General features: G+C 43.3%; 1 protein-coding gene across 2 annotated transcripts in view; it reads right to left on the reverse strand.

Annotated features, from left to right (window-relative positions):
• The window catches only part of LOC148011768 (uncharacterized), a 139,290-nt gene that overhangs the window by 109,396 nt on the left and 14,767 nt on the right, over positions 1 to 15,127 (reverse strand). The window contains exon 2 of one of the 2 annotated variants that reach the window (XM_087670789.1): positions 10,942 to 11,006. In XM_087670789.1, coding sequence (XP_087526915.1) covers positions 10,942 to 11,001 — 60 coding nt within the window. In that variant the 5' untranslated portion in view covers positions 11,002 to 11,006. Of the gene's footprint in view, positions 1 to 10,941; positions 11,015 to 15,127 lie in introns of both variants that reach the window. The other variant, XM_087670788.1, reaches the window with a different exon arrangement.

Raw genomic sequence — 15,127 nt, forward strand, 5'->3', positions numbered from 1 at the left:
TCATGTTGTTGCCATGACCGAGCAGCCAAGTGTTTCTTTATGGCATGGCCAGTTGGAACACGAGTCGAACTGGAATGAAAGTGCTCTCTCGTTTGGGTTACTTGCCTTGTCTTTGTTATGCTGATTTTAAGCATTGTGATCATTGTCTTTATGGTAAACATGCACAGAAGTCTCATAAACGTCTCTTTCGTTGAAATCTTCTCCTCTAGAGTTAGTACATTCAGATGTATGTCAAATGAAAGGATTATCTTTAATGGGAAAGAAATATTTTGTCACCTTTGTCGATGATGCTCCACGAAAGGTATGGGTTTATCCTATTCATAGCAAGGATGAAGTGCTTGACAAATTTATAAAATTCTTGGCATTGGTTGAAAATCAGACCGGTAAGACACTCAAGTGTCTTCGCTCTGACAATGGTGGGAAATATGTGTCCAAGGCCTTTTAGACATTTTGTGACAGCAAAGAGATAAAGAGGGAGCTCGCTGCCCCTCATAATCCACCCTAAAACGGAGTTGCAAAGCGTATAAATCGGGCCATACAAGATAAGGTCCATACGATGCTGTCTCATGCTGCATTTTCCTATGGTTTTTGGGCAGACGCTGTTATGACAACCGTATACTTGATTAATCAGTCCACCAAACAGGTCATTGAGAGGGGGAATTCCCCAAGAAGCGTGGTCCGACAAGCCACCTTCATATACTCACCTGAATGTGTTTGGCTGCGAGACTTTTTACACATTCGTAAAGAAAAACGCAGCAAACTTGGGCCAAAGTCCTGTAAATGCATTTTCCTAGGATATGGTAACGAGGGTGAAATGGGATATAGATTATGGGGTCCTGAGAAAAGGAAAGTAGTACGTAGCAATGATGTTATCTTCTGGGAAGATCGCATGCATAAACAGCCTGAGAAGACTGAGTAGGTCCGTAGGGTTGTATTCCGGAAAGATATACCTTTTGAACAGCAAAATGTGCCCGTTGTACAGCAGCAAATACCTGCTGTAAATGAACCTCTAAATGCATAAAATAATGCTGGAAATGATCAACCAGCTATTGCCCATGATAATGAGCCACTACATGTGCACGAATAGCTAGGACAACAAGCTATTAATGATGATTTGCAGGCTGAAATGCCAAGTTAGCAAGCTGAAAATGCTCAACAGCTAGCAAACAATGATCATTGGGTTAGGAGATCGTCTAAGGCTACTAGACAACCTGATAGATTCATTCCTGATGCAAACAATCTGATTATATCATGTTGACAGACTATGGTGAACCGTCTTGCTTTAAGGAAGCAATGGACAAATAAGACAGCAAGAAATGGTATAAAGCCATGTTGTCAAAAATGGAATCTCTTGAGAAAAATGACACTTGGGACTTGGTGCAGTTGCCTGAGGGCAAAAAACACTTCCATGCAAATGGGTTTACAAGATGAAGGTCACTTCTGGTTCCTCACCAAAGTACAAAGCAAGATTGGTTGCAAAGAGGTACAAGCAAGAATATGGAATTGACTTTGATGAGATCTTCTCTCCTCTAGTCAAAACGACTACATTGAGAACCATTTTGGGCTTGGTTGCAATTGAAGATATGGAGCTCATACAGATGGATGTAAAGACTGTGTTCTTACATGGTGATCTGCATGAAAACATATTTATGTAGCAGCCTGAAGGGTTTGTGAAAAAAGGGAAAGAGAATATGGTATGTAAACTCAAAAGGAGTCTGTATGGACTGAAACAAGCACCAAGAGAATGGTATCATAAGTTTGATACATTTATGCAGTCTCAAGATTCCATAGAAGTCAAGTGGATCACTGCTTGTACACCAAGAAGGCAACAAACGGCAACCTAATTATCTTGGTTTTGTATCTAGATGACATGCTGATTGCTGGCAGGGATACTCATGCCTTGGACTCACTATAGCAAAGTCTTCATGGCAGCTTTGACATGAAGGATCTTGGTGATGCAAATCACATTCTTGGCATGCGAATACTCAGAGATAGGTTGAAAGGATTACTCTATCTATCTCAGCAGGAGTATATCTCAAAGGTTTGGCAGCGTTTCAAAATGAAGGGGGGAAAAACAATTGGGATTCCATTGCCTCCATATGTGAAACTTAGAGCAAAGGACAGCCCTACATTTGAGATGAGAAGGCTAAAATGGCCAAGATGCCATATGCTTCAGCTATTGGCAATTTGATGTATGCTATGGTTGCTACACGTCTTAACATTGCCTTTGCAGTCGGAGTGGTTAGCAAATACATGGCAAATCTTGGTAAAAAGCATTGGGAAGCAGTGAAAGGTATTATGAAATACCTCAAAGGCACAAAGGAGTTGTACATCTGCTTTGGAAAGCAGAAGGCATCTGTTGTTGGCTTTACGGATGCAGACTATGCTGGTCATGTGGATTGCAGAAAGTCCACTTCTGGGTATGTGTTTACCTTCACAAGAGGAGCAGTCTCTTGGAGCAAGGAGGCTTTATGGCTTTCGTATCTGGTGGAAGAGCTTGGCATTACAGAGTTACCTATTCTCCATTGTGACAGTCAGAGTGCTATCATGGTAGCACAAAATCTGGTCTTTCATGTGAAGACGAAGTACATACAGGTAAAGTACCACTTCATTAGAGATGTACTTGACAGCAAGAGCATTGAGCTTGTCGAAGTGCATTCAAATGATAATCTTGCAGACCTTCTCACGAAGGATCTTCCAACAGAGCGGTTTGCTCATTGCCGACAGACGATGGGAGTTGGATAGATATATGTATTTCAGCTTTGTACATACCTAGACTTGGCTGATTCTTTTCTCCTCTTAAGGCAAATTGCCTTTAGGTGGGAGGTTGTTGGGAATAAAGGCCCTCATGCCTTTTAATGTGCTGGAGTGTAAACATACCCTTAGCACTTCTACTTTCATATATATATATATGGGTTTATTTTGACAGGTTTTTCAATTGGTATAAAATGAGTGTTACTTTCTATTGCAGCTTATTCTTCATATTCATGGGCCTTACTTTGTGGAGGAGCATGGCCCCTTAGCAACTTATAGTAGCCAAGGCATGGAAAAATCCCACTATCAAGCATGCACAAGTTATTTTCAAAGCACAAGGCATTGGGAGGAGTTACAAAAAGCAATGCTTTGGAGGAGCTATTCAATTGGTTTTTTCGATGACAACTTCAAAGAATGCAGATAAAAGATGGCAATGACACATGAGCAGTCAGACTTTTATATATAAGATAGAATATATACAAAGCTAGCTATATATATATATATATATATATATATATATATAAACCTAAAGTGGTGCACTTGTTATTGTACCCAAAAAAAAGATCGTGCTCACTCTCACTTTGTGTCTATATCAGTTATTCTTGAGCCAAGACTCTAGAGAGGCTTGAAGGCTTTTCAGAGAGCATTGCCCAACCACACCTATTACGTCCACCGCTGTATGGAAAGAGTATGCAGCTAGCCTCCATACTGTGGAGGGTCAACCACCTCTTCCTGACTCACTTGAGCCTTGTCCAGAGACCACCACTTTCTTTACAGAAAGTAGGGTCCAAGAGGCCATTGATAGACTTAGCAGAGGAAAGGCATAAGATCGTGATGGACTAGTAGCCGAGCACTTGATCCATGCTAGAGATTTGGTAGCAGGATTCCTAGCTTACATGTTTAACAGAGCCATGTGTGAAGGCCTACCAGAAAGTTGGAGCACGAACACTATTGTGCCTATTCTCAAGTCAGGGGACCCTACTCTACCCAGTAACTATCGGACTATCATGGTTGGGCATACATTGGCTAAGTTATATGCTTCCATCCTTGAGCATGAATTAAGCAGGTGGGCAGAGAGGTGGAATCTTAGAGCACAGGGACATGCTGGCTTTAGGAGAGGCTTCTCCATATTGGATCACATCCTCACACTCAGAGCGATCATTGAGGAAAGGGCCCATGGCCGACGGACCTACTCCTCCTTTGTGAACTTCCACAAAGCCTTTGACACAGTACCAAGAGACAGGTTGATACATAGATTGCATGCCATGGGAGTACCGAAAGAGCTCAGTTGGGGTATTTTGGCACTATATGAGAGAGTTGTGGGCAGAGTCCAGACATCTGAGGGCCTTTCGGCACCTATTTACTCCACCATTGGGGTGAAGCAGGGATGCCCCCTCTCTCCGACATTATTTGGCTTGTACATTGATGGGATTGTTGATTACATTTCACATGAAGGAGATAGAGGAGCTCCACTAGGTGACACTTGGATACCTCTCCTATTGTATGTAGATGACATTGTATTGATAGCTGACTCTCCAGAGGGACTACAGAGACACTTGGATGCATTACACTCCTATACTTTGGACAGTGGGCTTTCAGTGAACCTTGGTAAAACCAAGGTGATGGTATTTAATACTACACCACAATGGGTCAGGAGATCAGCACCTAAATTCACATATGGATTTGAGGAGCTGGAGTATATGGATTCTTATACATACCTAGGAGTATTATTCACAAGGCCCACCTTTTCTATGCAAGAGGCAACAGACACTAGGCTGACTCGCAGATACACAGTACTAGGTGGTTTGGAGAGGATGTGTTCACAGGTGCAATTCCAAGAACCCCGCAACCAAGCTATGGCTCTTCGATACACTGGTCACATCCACACTACTTTATAAAGTACAGATATGGGGGGCCAGTCTTGACTACCGTAGCAGATCAGGGAGCACTTATGACAGGTGGAGGTCGATGGAGAAACCCCTAGTGTCCATGATATCCAGGATGATCAGATGTAAGGCCTCAGTGCCACATGAGATCATCAGAGGCGAGCTAGTAGCTACACTGATTCTGGTAGAGACCCTCACCCGATTGGTCACATACATACATAGACTATGGGACTTACCCACACACAGGTATGCACGGTTGGCCCTTGAGTCCTCCACGCAGCTTGCTAGAGAGGGTGATACTTCATGTTGGTATGCACAGATGTCGGCCTAGTTTGAGCTGCATGGCTTTAGCATGGACAAGTTATACCCCTTCCAGTACTCCCTCGATGCACCATCACTTGATCTGAGCAGGTTAGAGATTCGCAAGATCATCAGAATGGATCTTACCCAGTTGGATATGAAGCGGACATGGTTGATGCCAGAGCAGAAGCTAGGAACAAAGATTGCTTTCTACCGCGAGCATTTCCTTCATACTACAGATGATGGATTTATTGCTTGCCCGAGATACATGGACTCCCACCTTTCCCATGGGATCAAATGTACTATTGGCCAATTGCGCACCTCCTCACATCAGCTAGAGATTGAGACTAACAGATATAGATCCATCCCATCAAAGGAGCGCATATGCCAGATATGCCAATTAGAGTCAGAGACAGAGGAGCATTATATAGGCTGCTACCCAACATATTATGAGGTCCGTGGTCGTTTCCACTGTCTTTTTAGAGACGGATTTGGACCACTATTCAGAATCATGGATTTTACCGATCAGCGATGCCTTGGCCTCTTTCTTCTTGAGATACGACCGCTTCGTGACATGCGCCTCAGGAGTACAGCTGCTTCAAGACTTCGAGACCCTCCACAGAGGCAGCTCATAGACTTCTTTGCAAAGGAGACTCAAAAGACTTCAACATAGTTACAACCACAGTCCACACGAGAGCCTCTCTCACCACCACAGTCCATACACAGACAAGGAGTACTGATTGATCGAGCCGTTCAACTTAGCCAATCCAGACGTCCTAGGTCTCGACACAAACACCGACGACACCTCATAGGCGGATACAGGGGATTATTGCTCGGGCTAGAGCTAGGCCCTCCATACCCACATGAGATTGTACCATTTGGAGCTCATTGTTACTAGATAGAGCTCTATGTTTTACACATAGCCATAGTTAGTTTCCTTTCTTATTTTGCTTTGTGCTACATATTTTGCCCAGACAGTTGTACCATCATACACATGATTGTAACTCATAGTCTCATAGGTCATTTTGGCCTTTTATAGACGTTAATATATCATTTCATTTCTCTCCTACTAATAGCCACTGACTGTCTTGATCCTCACGCTCCCAGCCATTGCACCAAGGGTACACAAAAAGAAATACACTAATGTGCCCTCCATCTAAAGTGTCTAAAACACATAAAATGACAAACAAATACAATGTCACAACTCCTAATGTCCTCATTTTTTAGGCTCACAAGTAGGAGATGACCACACAAGACACACGACTGCTAACACCCCTTCTCAGATCCTAGATGTGGCAAAAGGCCAAAGGAGATGCACATCCTTGTCAACAATCGTTACTAGATTCAAAAATCCCTCTAGACAAACTTTATGGGCATGATACCACTTAAATTGAACCTTAAAGAAACCCCTCATGATCCTGGGAAGCCCCCTCTCAAACACAAAGAGCCAAGAAAACCACAACCGCATCACCAATATCGTCCCCCTCTGAAAGGGATGGGAGGTATAAGAAAACTACCAAAGGAGATGGTGAGGGATGGAATGGAATCTACAATTGTGAAAAGATGCCTCAGAGGGCCCTACACAAAGAAAGGCAAATGGAGCATAGATAGCCCCCTCTCCAGCCCAACCTGTCACAAAAGAGGCTCCTATAGAAGAATCCCCAACAAAGACGCCCAGCTCGATGAAGACAACGCAAGTGCCGAGATGAGGAAAGCCATGAACTAAGAGGAGAGGGAGGCCCAAGTTTGGAACCATGTAGAGCCTCAAAAATGGAGCTCAATGGACAGTCAAACAATAAAGGCAAGATACCAACACCACTAATAAGCACCAAAAAAATGTCACCAACAATGACAAGACCCTTTTAACGAACGGAGATCCTGTAACAAATCACCTCGGAGAGTCGTAGGACTCCATGCACCACTATCAAAGAGCCAAGGCTACTTAAAAGTTGAGACAATCAAAGAAGGCTCCTCCACCCAATAACTGTGTAGAAACACTAACTTAGTGGAAATAGTGGGTGACAAAGTAGAGGTAGACGAAGGCTCCAAAGTAGATCCACCCTTCGCTCACAAACAAAGGAGAGGGTATATCCTCCAACACTTCTCTTCGGGGTGCGAGGTCTTCCCACAATGAGGACACGTGGGATATCCTCTACACTTTTCCACAAAATCTGTATCAAAGTTAGAAGAGGACTCCAACTTCTTCATCTTTCCTTTCTTCTGCTCAGCTTGTCCTGCACCTATAGATAAAGCTACTTAAGCACGGCTATGTGCACGGGCTCCACAAAAATCTATCCCACTATGACGTGCGGCTTGCTTAAGCACCAATGGAACTAGCTCCTCCCAAGAGTGAGTCTCTCAGCTGCAAGAAGTGAGAAGACTAGTGTAGAACACATCATATGTCGGTCACGAAAAATGTGAGAGAAGTGTCACAACTAGGTCCTCCAAAGAAATGTCTCTACCAAGAAATGAAAGCTCATCCTGAATCTCCTCCATCTTGTGGATGTGATCCCTCATCGTAGGGGAATCTACAACAGAAAGCTATCGTAGCTTCAACTTAAGAGAGAAGTGATGCCCAAAGGTTTGATCCAAAAGAGAGATGCCAATCCCCTCCAAATCTCTACAACGATGCAAATATGTCTAACATGCACAAGCACAGAATCTATACAACTCAAAAGGAGAAAAAAGCGGGCTCCGGCATTCAATTGATCTCATAAAGCTATCAAATCCGTGGTCACACCATCACGAGGGTCCATAGTAGGTCAAGGTAAAGGGATTGTAACAAAACCCCAAAGGTCACAATCGTCAACCAGACACTCCATGCAACACGACCATAGAGGGTGGTTCGTCCCATCCAGCTTGTCAAGCGCAAAGAGAGAGGGTAGGGTTGGCACTTACTTAGGAGATGCCATCAATGCCAATGGGGGAGAAGAAGCTCCGAAAGAATATAATGGGAAAGAGTAATAAGATAGTGGTCGGTTTGAATGATCCCGAACGACATGATCCCATGGCATACACATCGGTCATATCTGTCCTTCAAGAAGTACCTGCAAGAAGACAAAGAAGATGCTGCAATTGGAATAAAGGTGACCAGTAATAGGTGTCCTCATGATAATCGGGGTCCGTCGGGCCATGGTACAAAAGAAGACTAATTGGGGCAAGCTAGATCGGAAGTATCTAATGCCAAAGGAAAACACAATGCCGAACAGAGAGAGGAAGCAGTAAATGCAGAGGAAAACAGGGCTGCAATATGGAAGCGCAACCAATCCAGGGACTAGTCAAAAACCAAGAGTGCCTAAAAATCAAGTCCCTACAATAATCGCAAATTTGCCATATTGTGGGCCTGCAATGGAGGCTGCCCAACACCAAAAAGAAGTCACTTTGGTCAGCGAAGACCAGCCAATATGAGAATGCAACAAAGAAAGAAATTTGTATGCCTATAAACAAGCTGCCCAGTAGAGAATAGGTGCCACCTAGCCTGCAAATGGGCCACCTAGGAGGACCGATGATCTGAAAACGCAAAGATACAGGGGCTATCTGCACAAAAACGCTGGTAATGCAGGGTCTGATTCTGCAACACATGTGCCAAGGGCTGCCTACAAAAAACACAAGTCTGTTTTGGTGTCGCCTAGCCAATAGAATGGCCACCCTGCTTGTTTGGTGCCACTTGGGTGCAATAATGGTGCCGCCTAACTTGGACCTCCATCTAAAGTGTCTAAAACACATAAATGACAAACAAATACAATATCAAAGCTCCTAATGTCCTCGTCCATGAGGCTCACACGCAGGAGATGACCACACAAGACACACATGATTGCTAACAAGGATAAGGATGATAGTGAGAATGTTGGAAATATGTCTAGGTTAGAGAAGGATCGCATGTTATTTTTAAAAATGCCTATCAATTGCTTCTCTCAATCACTTCTAACACAGCTACCACCTAAAAGGCTTGAAAAACATAGCATAGATCTTATCCCTAGAAGTAGCCCACCTAATAGGCCACCCTACAGAGTCCATGCAACCCAGTAAGAGGAGATTATGAGTCAAGTGAATGAGCTGTTAGAAAAATGGCTGATTCAACCTAGCTCATTCCCTTTTTATTCTCCAGTGCTTTTGGTGCAAAAAAATGATGGTTCATGCCATATGCCTATTGACCATCGTACTTTGATATTAAAATCATAATAAAGAATAGGTTTCTGATCCCTCAGATCGATAATGTTATGGATAGATTGCAAGGGGCAGTCATATTCAACCGTACAAGTAACAAATTTGAAAGTGGATGTCATCAAATATGCATTAGATCGAAGGATGTGCCTAAGAACTTTCAAGACATCTTATGGGGTATATGAGTTTCTTGTCATGCCTTCTGGACTTACACATGCTCCTGCCACTTTTAATCAAATAATGGATCGCATTTTCAAGCCACATAGGGGATTTGTGGACACTTTCTTTGATGCCATGATTGTCTATTCAAAGAATGAGGCGCAGCATAGAAAGCACTTGGACATTGTGCTCAATGAGATACGCAAGTACAAGCAGAACATTAATGACGAGAAAAGTGAATTCTTTATGTATGAAATCCACTTTTTGAGATATATTATATCGGTTAATGATATTCGTATGGACCTTGCAAAGGTTGAGGCAATATAATCATTGCCACCTTTGAAAAACATACATGAGATCCATAGCTTCTTGGTTTTATGTTCTTACTATAGGAAGATTGCATACTTTGCAAAATAAAAATGTGTCATTTAGATGGACAGCAATGGAAATATCAGCATTTGAGAAGTTAGGGGAAAATATGACTTCAAATCCTGTGCTTGTGTTGCCTAATCTAAGAAACTCATTTGTGGTTCAGTGTGACATATGTGGTAACAGCATTGGAGTTGTTCTTATGCAAGATGGCCAAGTTGTGGCTTATGAGAGCCGAATCCTCAATAGTGCAGAGAAGAATTTGCATGTCTATAAGGAAGAGCTCTTGCTTGTAGTTCATGCATTGTCTACGTGGAAACATTACTTATTGGGGGCTCATTTTACAGTGCAGACAAACCATCAGACCTTGAGGTACTTTCCAACGCTGACAAAGTTGTCAAAGAAGTATATGAGATGGGCAAATTTTCTCTCTATGCTTCATTTCAAATTGTATACATTGTTGGTAAAAAAATGTAGTCATTGATGCACTATCACATAAGCTGCAGATTTTAGCCATCGGCATCGTTTATCACACTCAATTGGATGCCATGAAGGAGCACAACTCTTGGATATAAGGATATACACAGGCCATGCCTGATTTTTCGAAGTCAAGTATGGACTCAGGGGAGACACTGCCACATATGGGAGCTCATAGCTAGCATCAATGCATGGTACGTTTGGACAACCACATGTAGTCATGACTCAGGCCATAGATCTATTAGACATATCCATTGCAGAGACTTTCTCCAAGATTTGGATAGAGATTGTTTATACCCTTCAAGAGAGATGAGAGAGGATACAAGGTAGATCCGAGACTGAGGAGGAGAGGAGCTTTTCTCAACACCTAGGATTCTTGCATAGTCTTTCACAATCAAACACACATGGCTTGGCACTACACGCCTACCAATTGGAAACTCATTCACACCTTACGGTAGACTTGCACTTGGTTGTATATATTTCGTTTTGAATGTCCGTTACAAGACTATTTCTGTACTTACTTCGTGACACTTTTTCCCAAGGAGATTGATTAATAGAATCTTCTTATCCAAAAAAAAAAGTTGCATAAAATTTTGTTTCCAAGTTCAAAGTCATGAATAGGGACAATCTATCACCGCTTGTCAAAACTACATTTTGTGTATCAATTATGAAGTGTGTTCAGTAAGTTTAACATCCTCAAACTAAATGTTATCCAAAGAGGCAACCAATTACCATGAGCAATTGGATATGGACACAATTGTCAAAATTTGGATATAATATATCAAAAAAAGCATCTACAAAAAGAAAAAAATAAGTCATATTTTCAACTAACCTTTTGGGCAGGTCGAAGTTTGTTATATGATCTCTCCCAACGTGCTACATCTTGCTCCATGGCAACTGCATAGCTACAAAGAACAAAGATTAAAAAATAAATAAATAGAGCATTGTTTTGAAATCAAGACTGACTAAACTTATCTTTGTTTACAAAAACTATATCCTAACCTTGCATGTAACTTCTTTGAAAGGCCACCCCATATTCGAACAATATATGTTTTAGTCATAATGTAAAAGTAAAACTCATCAAAGTAAAACTCATCAATCAAAATGTATTGAACTACGATCGCCACTAGATACCGTACTCTACGCTTACTCTCTATGAGACACCAATAGGCTAACTCCAACTTTCACATCCATGCATTTGGGGTTTTCTACTTCAAACACATTGGAATAATGCTCAATTAGGGTGCTTTGTCCATTTTAATAACTTTCTAGCTATGCATGCTTTGCTATTTTACCTTTTTTTATAGCTTTCATTTTTCTTTTAACGTTCTTTCATGAATCTCTTTGGTTCCTTGGCTTGAAAAACACCATATTCAATTATCCAAAGCCAGCATTGTAAATAGAGCACTAAAGGGCTTAAATCTGCATCATAACATTGTACAGCAGCACCCAAACTACTTTTATCACACTCAAAAACAGATTTTGTTAAGTCCAAAAACATGTTACATAAAGATTAGTTCAAACTAAGTTTGGGTAGCAAATATATATGGGGTGATTACCTACCCAAAAAGAGTAAATTTTAAATTCCCATGATTTCATAACCCAAACTCAATAAATTCAATGCCTTGCATTATCCAAATACAACTCATAAATCTTCCAGCCTATAGTTTCAATGGGTTCCTAATCATAGATTCAACTACAAATAAGTAATATTTCTCAACCATGACCATAGATTTTATGGGTTTTGAACACAAATTTCACAAATCTACTTTGAATCTTCATTTTCTCCCTAGAAATCCAACACAGATTTGACAGTTCACTTATTTCAATTCTTTAATTCAATCTCCACCTCAACAAATTGTTCTAGAGAATTTCCCGAGATTCTCGCAAAAGCTCTTGATATCCCTTCGAAGCATTAATCCACAAATTCTTGGACTGAATGGGTGGCCCCTCAAAATGCTTACTTTGGAATTGTCCTCAATAAGTCTATCACTGAAAAGTTTCCTCCTATGAATAAGAGATGTCTAAACAATATTTTAGATTTGTCCTCCATGAGAATATCCCCAATATTTGTTAGCAGTCATGTTTGTCATGCCTTGTCATCTCCTACCTGTGAGCCTCAGTATGAGTTAGATGAGGACTTTAGGAGCTCTGACTTGTCTATTACTTGTTTTGACGGAGGAGGTAGCTCATTCTAGAGCACTCAGTTTATTGCATTTCAGTGCATTTTCTCCTCCAGTCGGGATTTTATGTGCATTTCCCCGGGCAGTTTCTGCATTCTTCAGCTTGCCTCACCTGCCGGACATTGTCCACCCTTTCCGGGATTTTTCTGAGCATTCCTGGCATTTTTACCAGCATTAAATGCTGGTCGGATCAGCATTAAATGCTGGTCGGACATATTTATGGCCTCAAATTTCAGGTCAGCCAGTTTTTGGGTTTTTTGGCTATTTATAGCCATTTCCCACTTGGCAGTCAGTTGTATTATCATCTTCCCTCCTTTGGCAAGTGCACACTCTGACTCCGTCATCTTCCTCCGTCTTCGGTGCTGCCGTCATCATCAGCCTGATGTGGTGCCCTCACTGATGCTTCGGGCTGCGTGCAAGGGCTGATCAATCCACAATTTTGTATTCAGCATTCATTACAGTCAGTGCAGATTTTCTTCCTTCATTTTCTGCTGTCTCTCTCTCCTCCTCTATTTTCGTGTTCTTCTTCCATTGCGCACTCTCACATGGTATCATCGCCTGACTGAGAGCACGGAGGACCTAACCTTGTGGAGAGATACCTCACCCCTCTTCTGATGCTGTCGCCTCATCTCCAACTACCCAGGAGACCCCTCCAAGTGGCCATTCTTCTTGCGTTTGCTGCAGACGACTACTCCCGAGGCTGCCACGTCATCAAACGATCCCTCTTGCTTGCGTTTACCATCAGGCGGCCCCTCCAGCTGGGCGACACATCATCAGGCTGCGTTTTCCTGATCTGGTGGTTGTTTCCACTCTTGGCGGTTCATCTCCTGTTGGCAACCCATTCCCAAGCTGCGTTTTGAGGCAGGAGGCTGTTTTTCTATGGTGATTGCATCGTTAGCATTTGCGTTTGACATCATCCTTGCGTTTTGTGCAAGGTGGCCAGCTCAGGAACTTCTGGTGTTTGTGTTTCGGCACCGGCAACCTTCCCTTGTTGTGTTTTGGTGTTTGCAGATATCGAAGATGTCTTCTCATCAGTTTACGGGCTTTGATGACTCAGATGACGAGCTTTTGTCTCAACACTCATCTGAACGGAGGCGTGATTTCTATCACGAGGATCGTCGTCCGGAGTCTATTCCTCTTTCCCGTCCCCCTTCTATTCATGTATCTCGGCAAGCCCCTTCCAGTGGGCCGAAGATGCAGCCTTTGGTACCCCCTGTACAGGTACCCGTACTTCCTCAGCTGCCCAAAGAGGACCGGTTGGATGGCTCCAGCTTTTCTCTATGGTCCTGCAAGGTGGAGTGTATCTTGGACTCCTTCAATCTTTGGGAGCTTGTTTCTGTTCCTATTCCCCGGCCTAAGGTGGATCCCGCAGATGGGACATCTATGGATCGTGCAGCCTTATGGGATCAGCTCAATTCTAGAGCCAGATCTTTCCTCTTTTTGAGTTTGCAGGATTCTGTCCTTGTTCATGTTCACAAGTTGAAGACTGCAGCAAACGTGTGGAGAAAGCTCGCGTCTCTCTATCAACAGAAGACGTTTGCCCACCGGATATCTCTTGAAAAGAAGTTGCGGATGCTCGCTATTGATGATAGTCCTTCCATGAAGGACCACATCAACAGATTACAGGATATGAGGGATGAGCTTGCATCCCTCGATCGGACGATATCTTCTGAAGACATGGCTATGATTCTTTTGACTCAGCTGCCATCGCCTCGGTTTGATGTCTTCTACACCAGCCTTCTTACATCGAGGACCCGTGAGAAGCTTCTATGGGAGGAGCTATCCCCGCTTGTCTTGGAGCATGACGAGCGACTCAAAGAGGTCAGTGCTAGTGGATCCGACTCCACTAGAGCCTTTGTTGCAGGTTCGGGAGGACAGAAGAAGAAGAAGAAGTCAAAGGCTAAGAAGAAGGAGAGTTCTTCAGGCTCTGACACAGATTCAAAGAGCCCGAAGTGCCTGCACTGTGGAAAAGGGACACATCCCGAGGAGAAATGCTAGAAGAAGTACCCTCACCTTCGTCCGGGAGCAAACGGTGGATCTACATCGGAGCCTTCTTCTACCTCTACACCAGCTATTACCCATGAGTCAGTGTTCCTTCATATCCATGCTTTGGAGGAGGATCCTTCTTCCGTGGCTGCAGTGTCTTCTGCGCAGCCTTGGTTAGTGGATAGTGGTGCTTCGAGTCATATGACTCCCCGAGGTGATTTGTTACAGGATCTCCGTCCATCAGAGGGTTCAGTCACTATTGGTGACATTTTATCGGTGCCTATTAGTGGTGTTGGCACATTGCCTTTGTTTACCGACCGACCTTCGAGCTCCTTTTCACAGGCCCTACATGTTCCGGATTTGGGCCTTCCTCTCCTCTCAGTTTATGGTCTTACGAGGCTTGGCACACGAGTGATCTTCACCGAGCATGCCGTTGTTATTGAGGATTCTCTTACAGGAGCTGTCTTATCTACAGGTTGGCAGGAGAGCGGGCTTTACAGGCTCCATTCCCCTTCTTTGATGCAGGGTCCTCCGAGGCAGTCTATCGCTACACCCGTTCCCGCTTGTGCACCTTCTATTCCACAAGTTCCTTCCCATCCCCCACCTTCTCCTCCGATGGTTCCCTCATACCCCCCATCCCTTTCAGAGGGGGACGATCTCGGTGATGCAGCTGTGGATTCCCTGGCCCCTAGTGTTTTAGAGGGGGATTCCCAGGATCGTAAGGAGCTCCTTCAGCAGCAGTCTACATCGACGGACTTCATTGACCTTGGCATTCCACTTGCCACCCCAAGATCCGTTTCTCCCTTGGCCTTCAGCCACATCCAGGATCTGAGAGGGGGTGTTAGCAGT

This window comes from Lygodium microphyllum, chromosome 28 (assembly GCF_053477565.2).
Source record: "Lygodium microphyllum isolate KBCC chromosome 28, Lygodium_microphyllum_v1.1.10, whole genome shotgun sequence".
Classification (NCBI taxonomy): domain Eukaryota; kingdom Viridiplantae; phylum Streptophyta; class Polypodiopsida; order Schizaeales; family Lygodiaceae; genus Lygodium; species Lygodium microphyllum.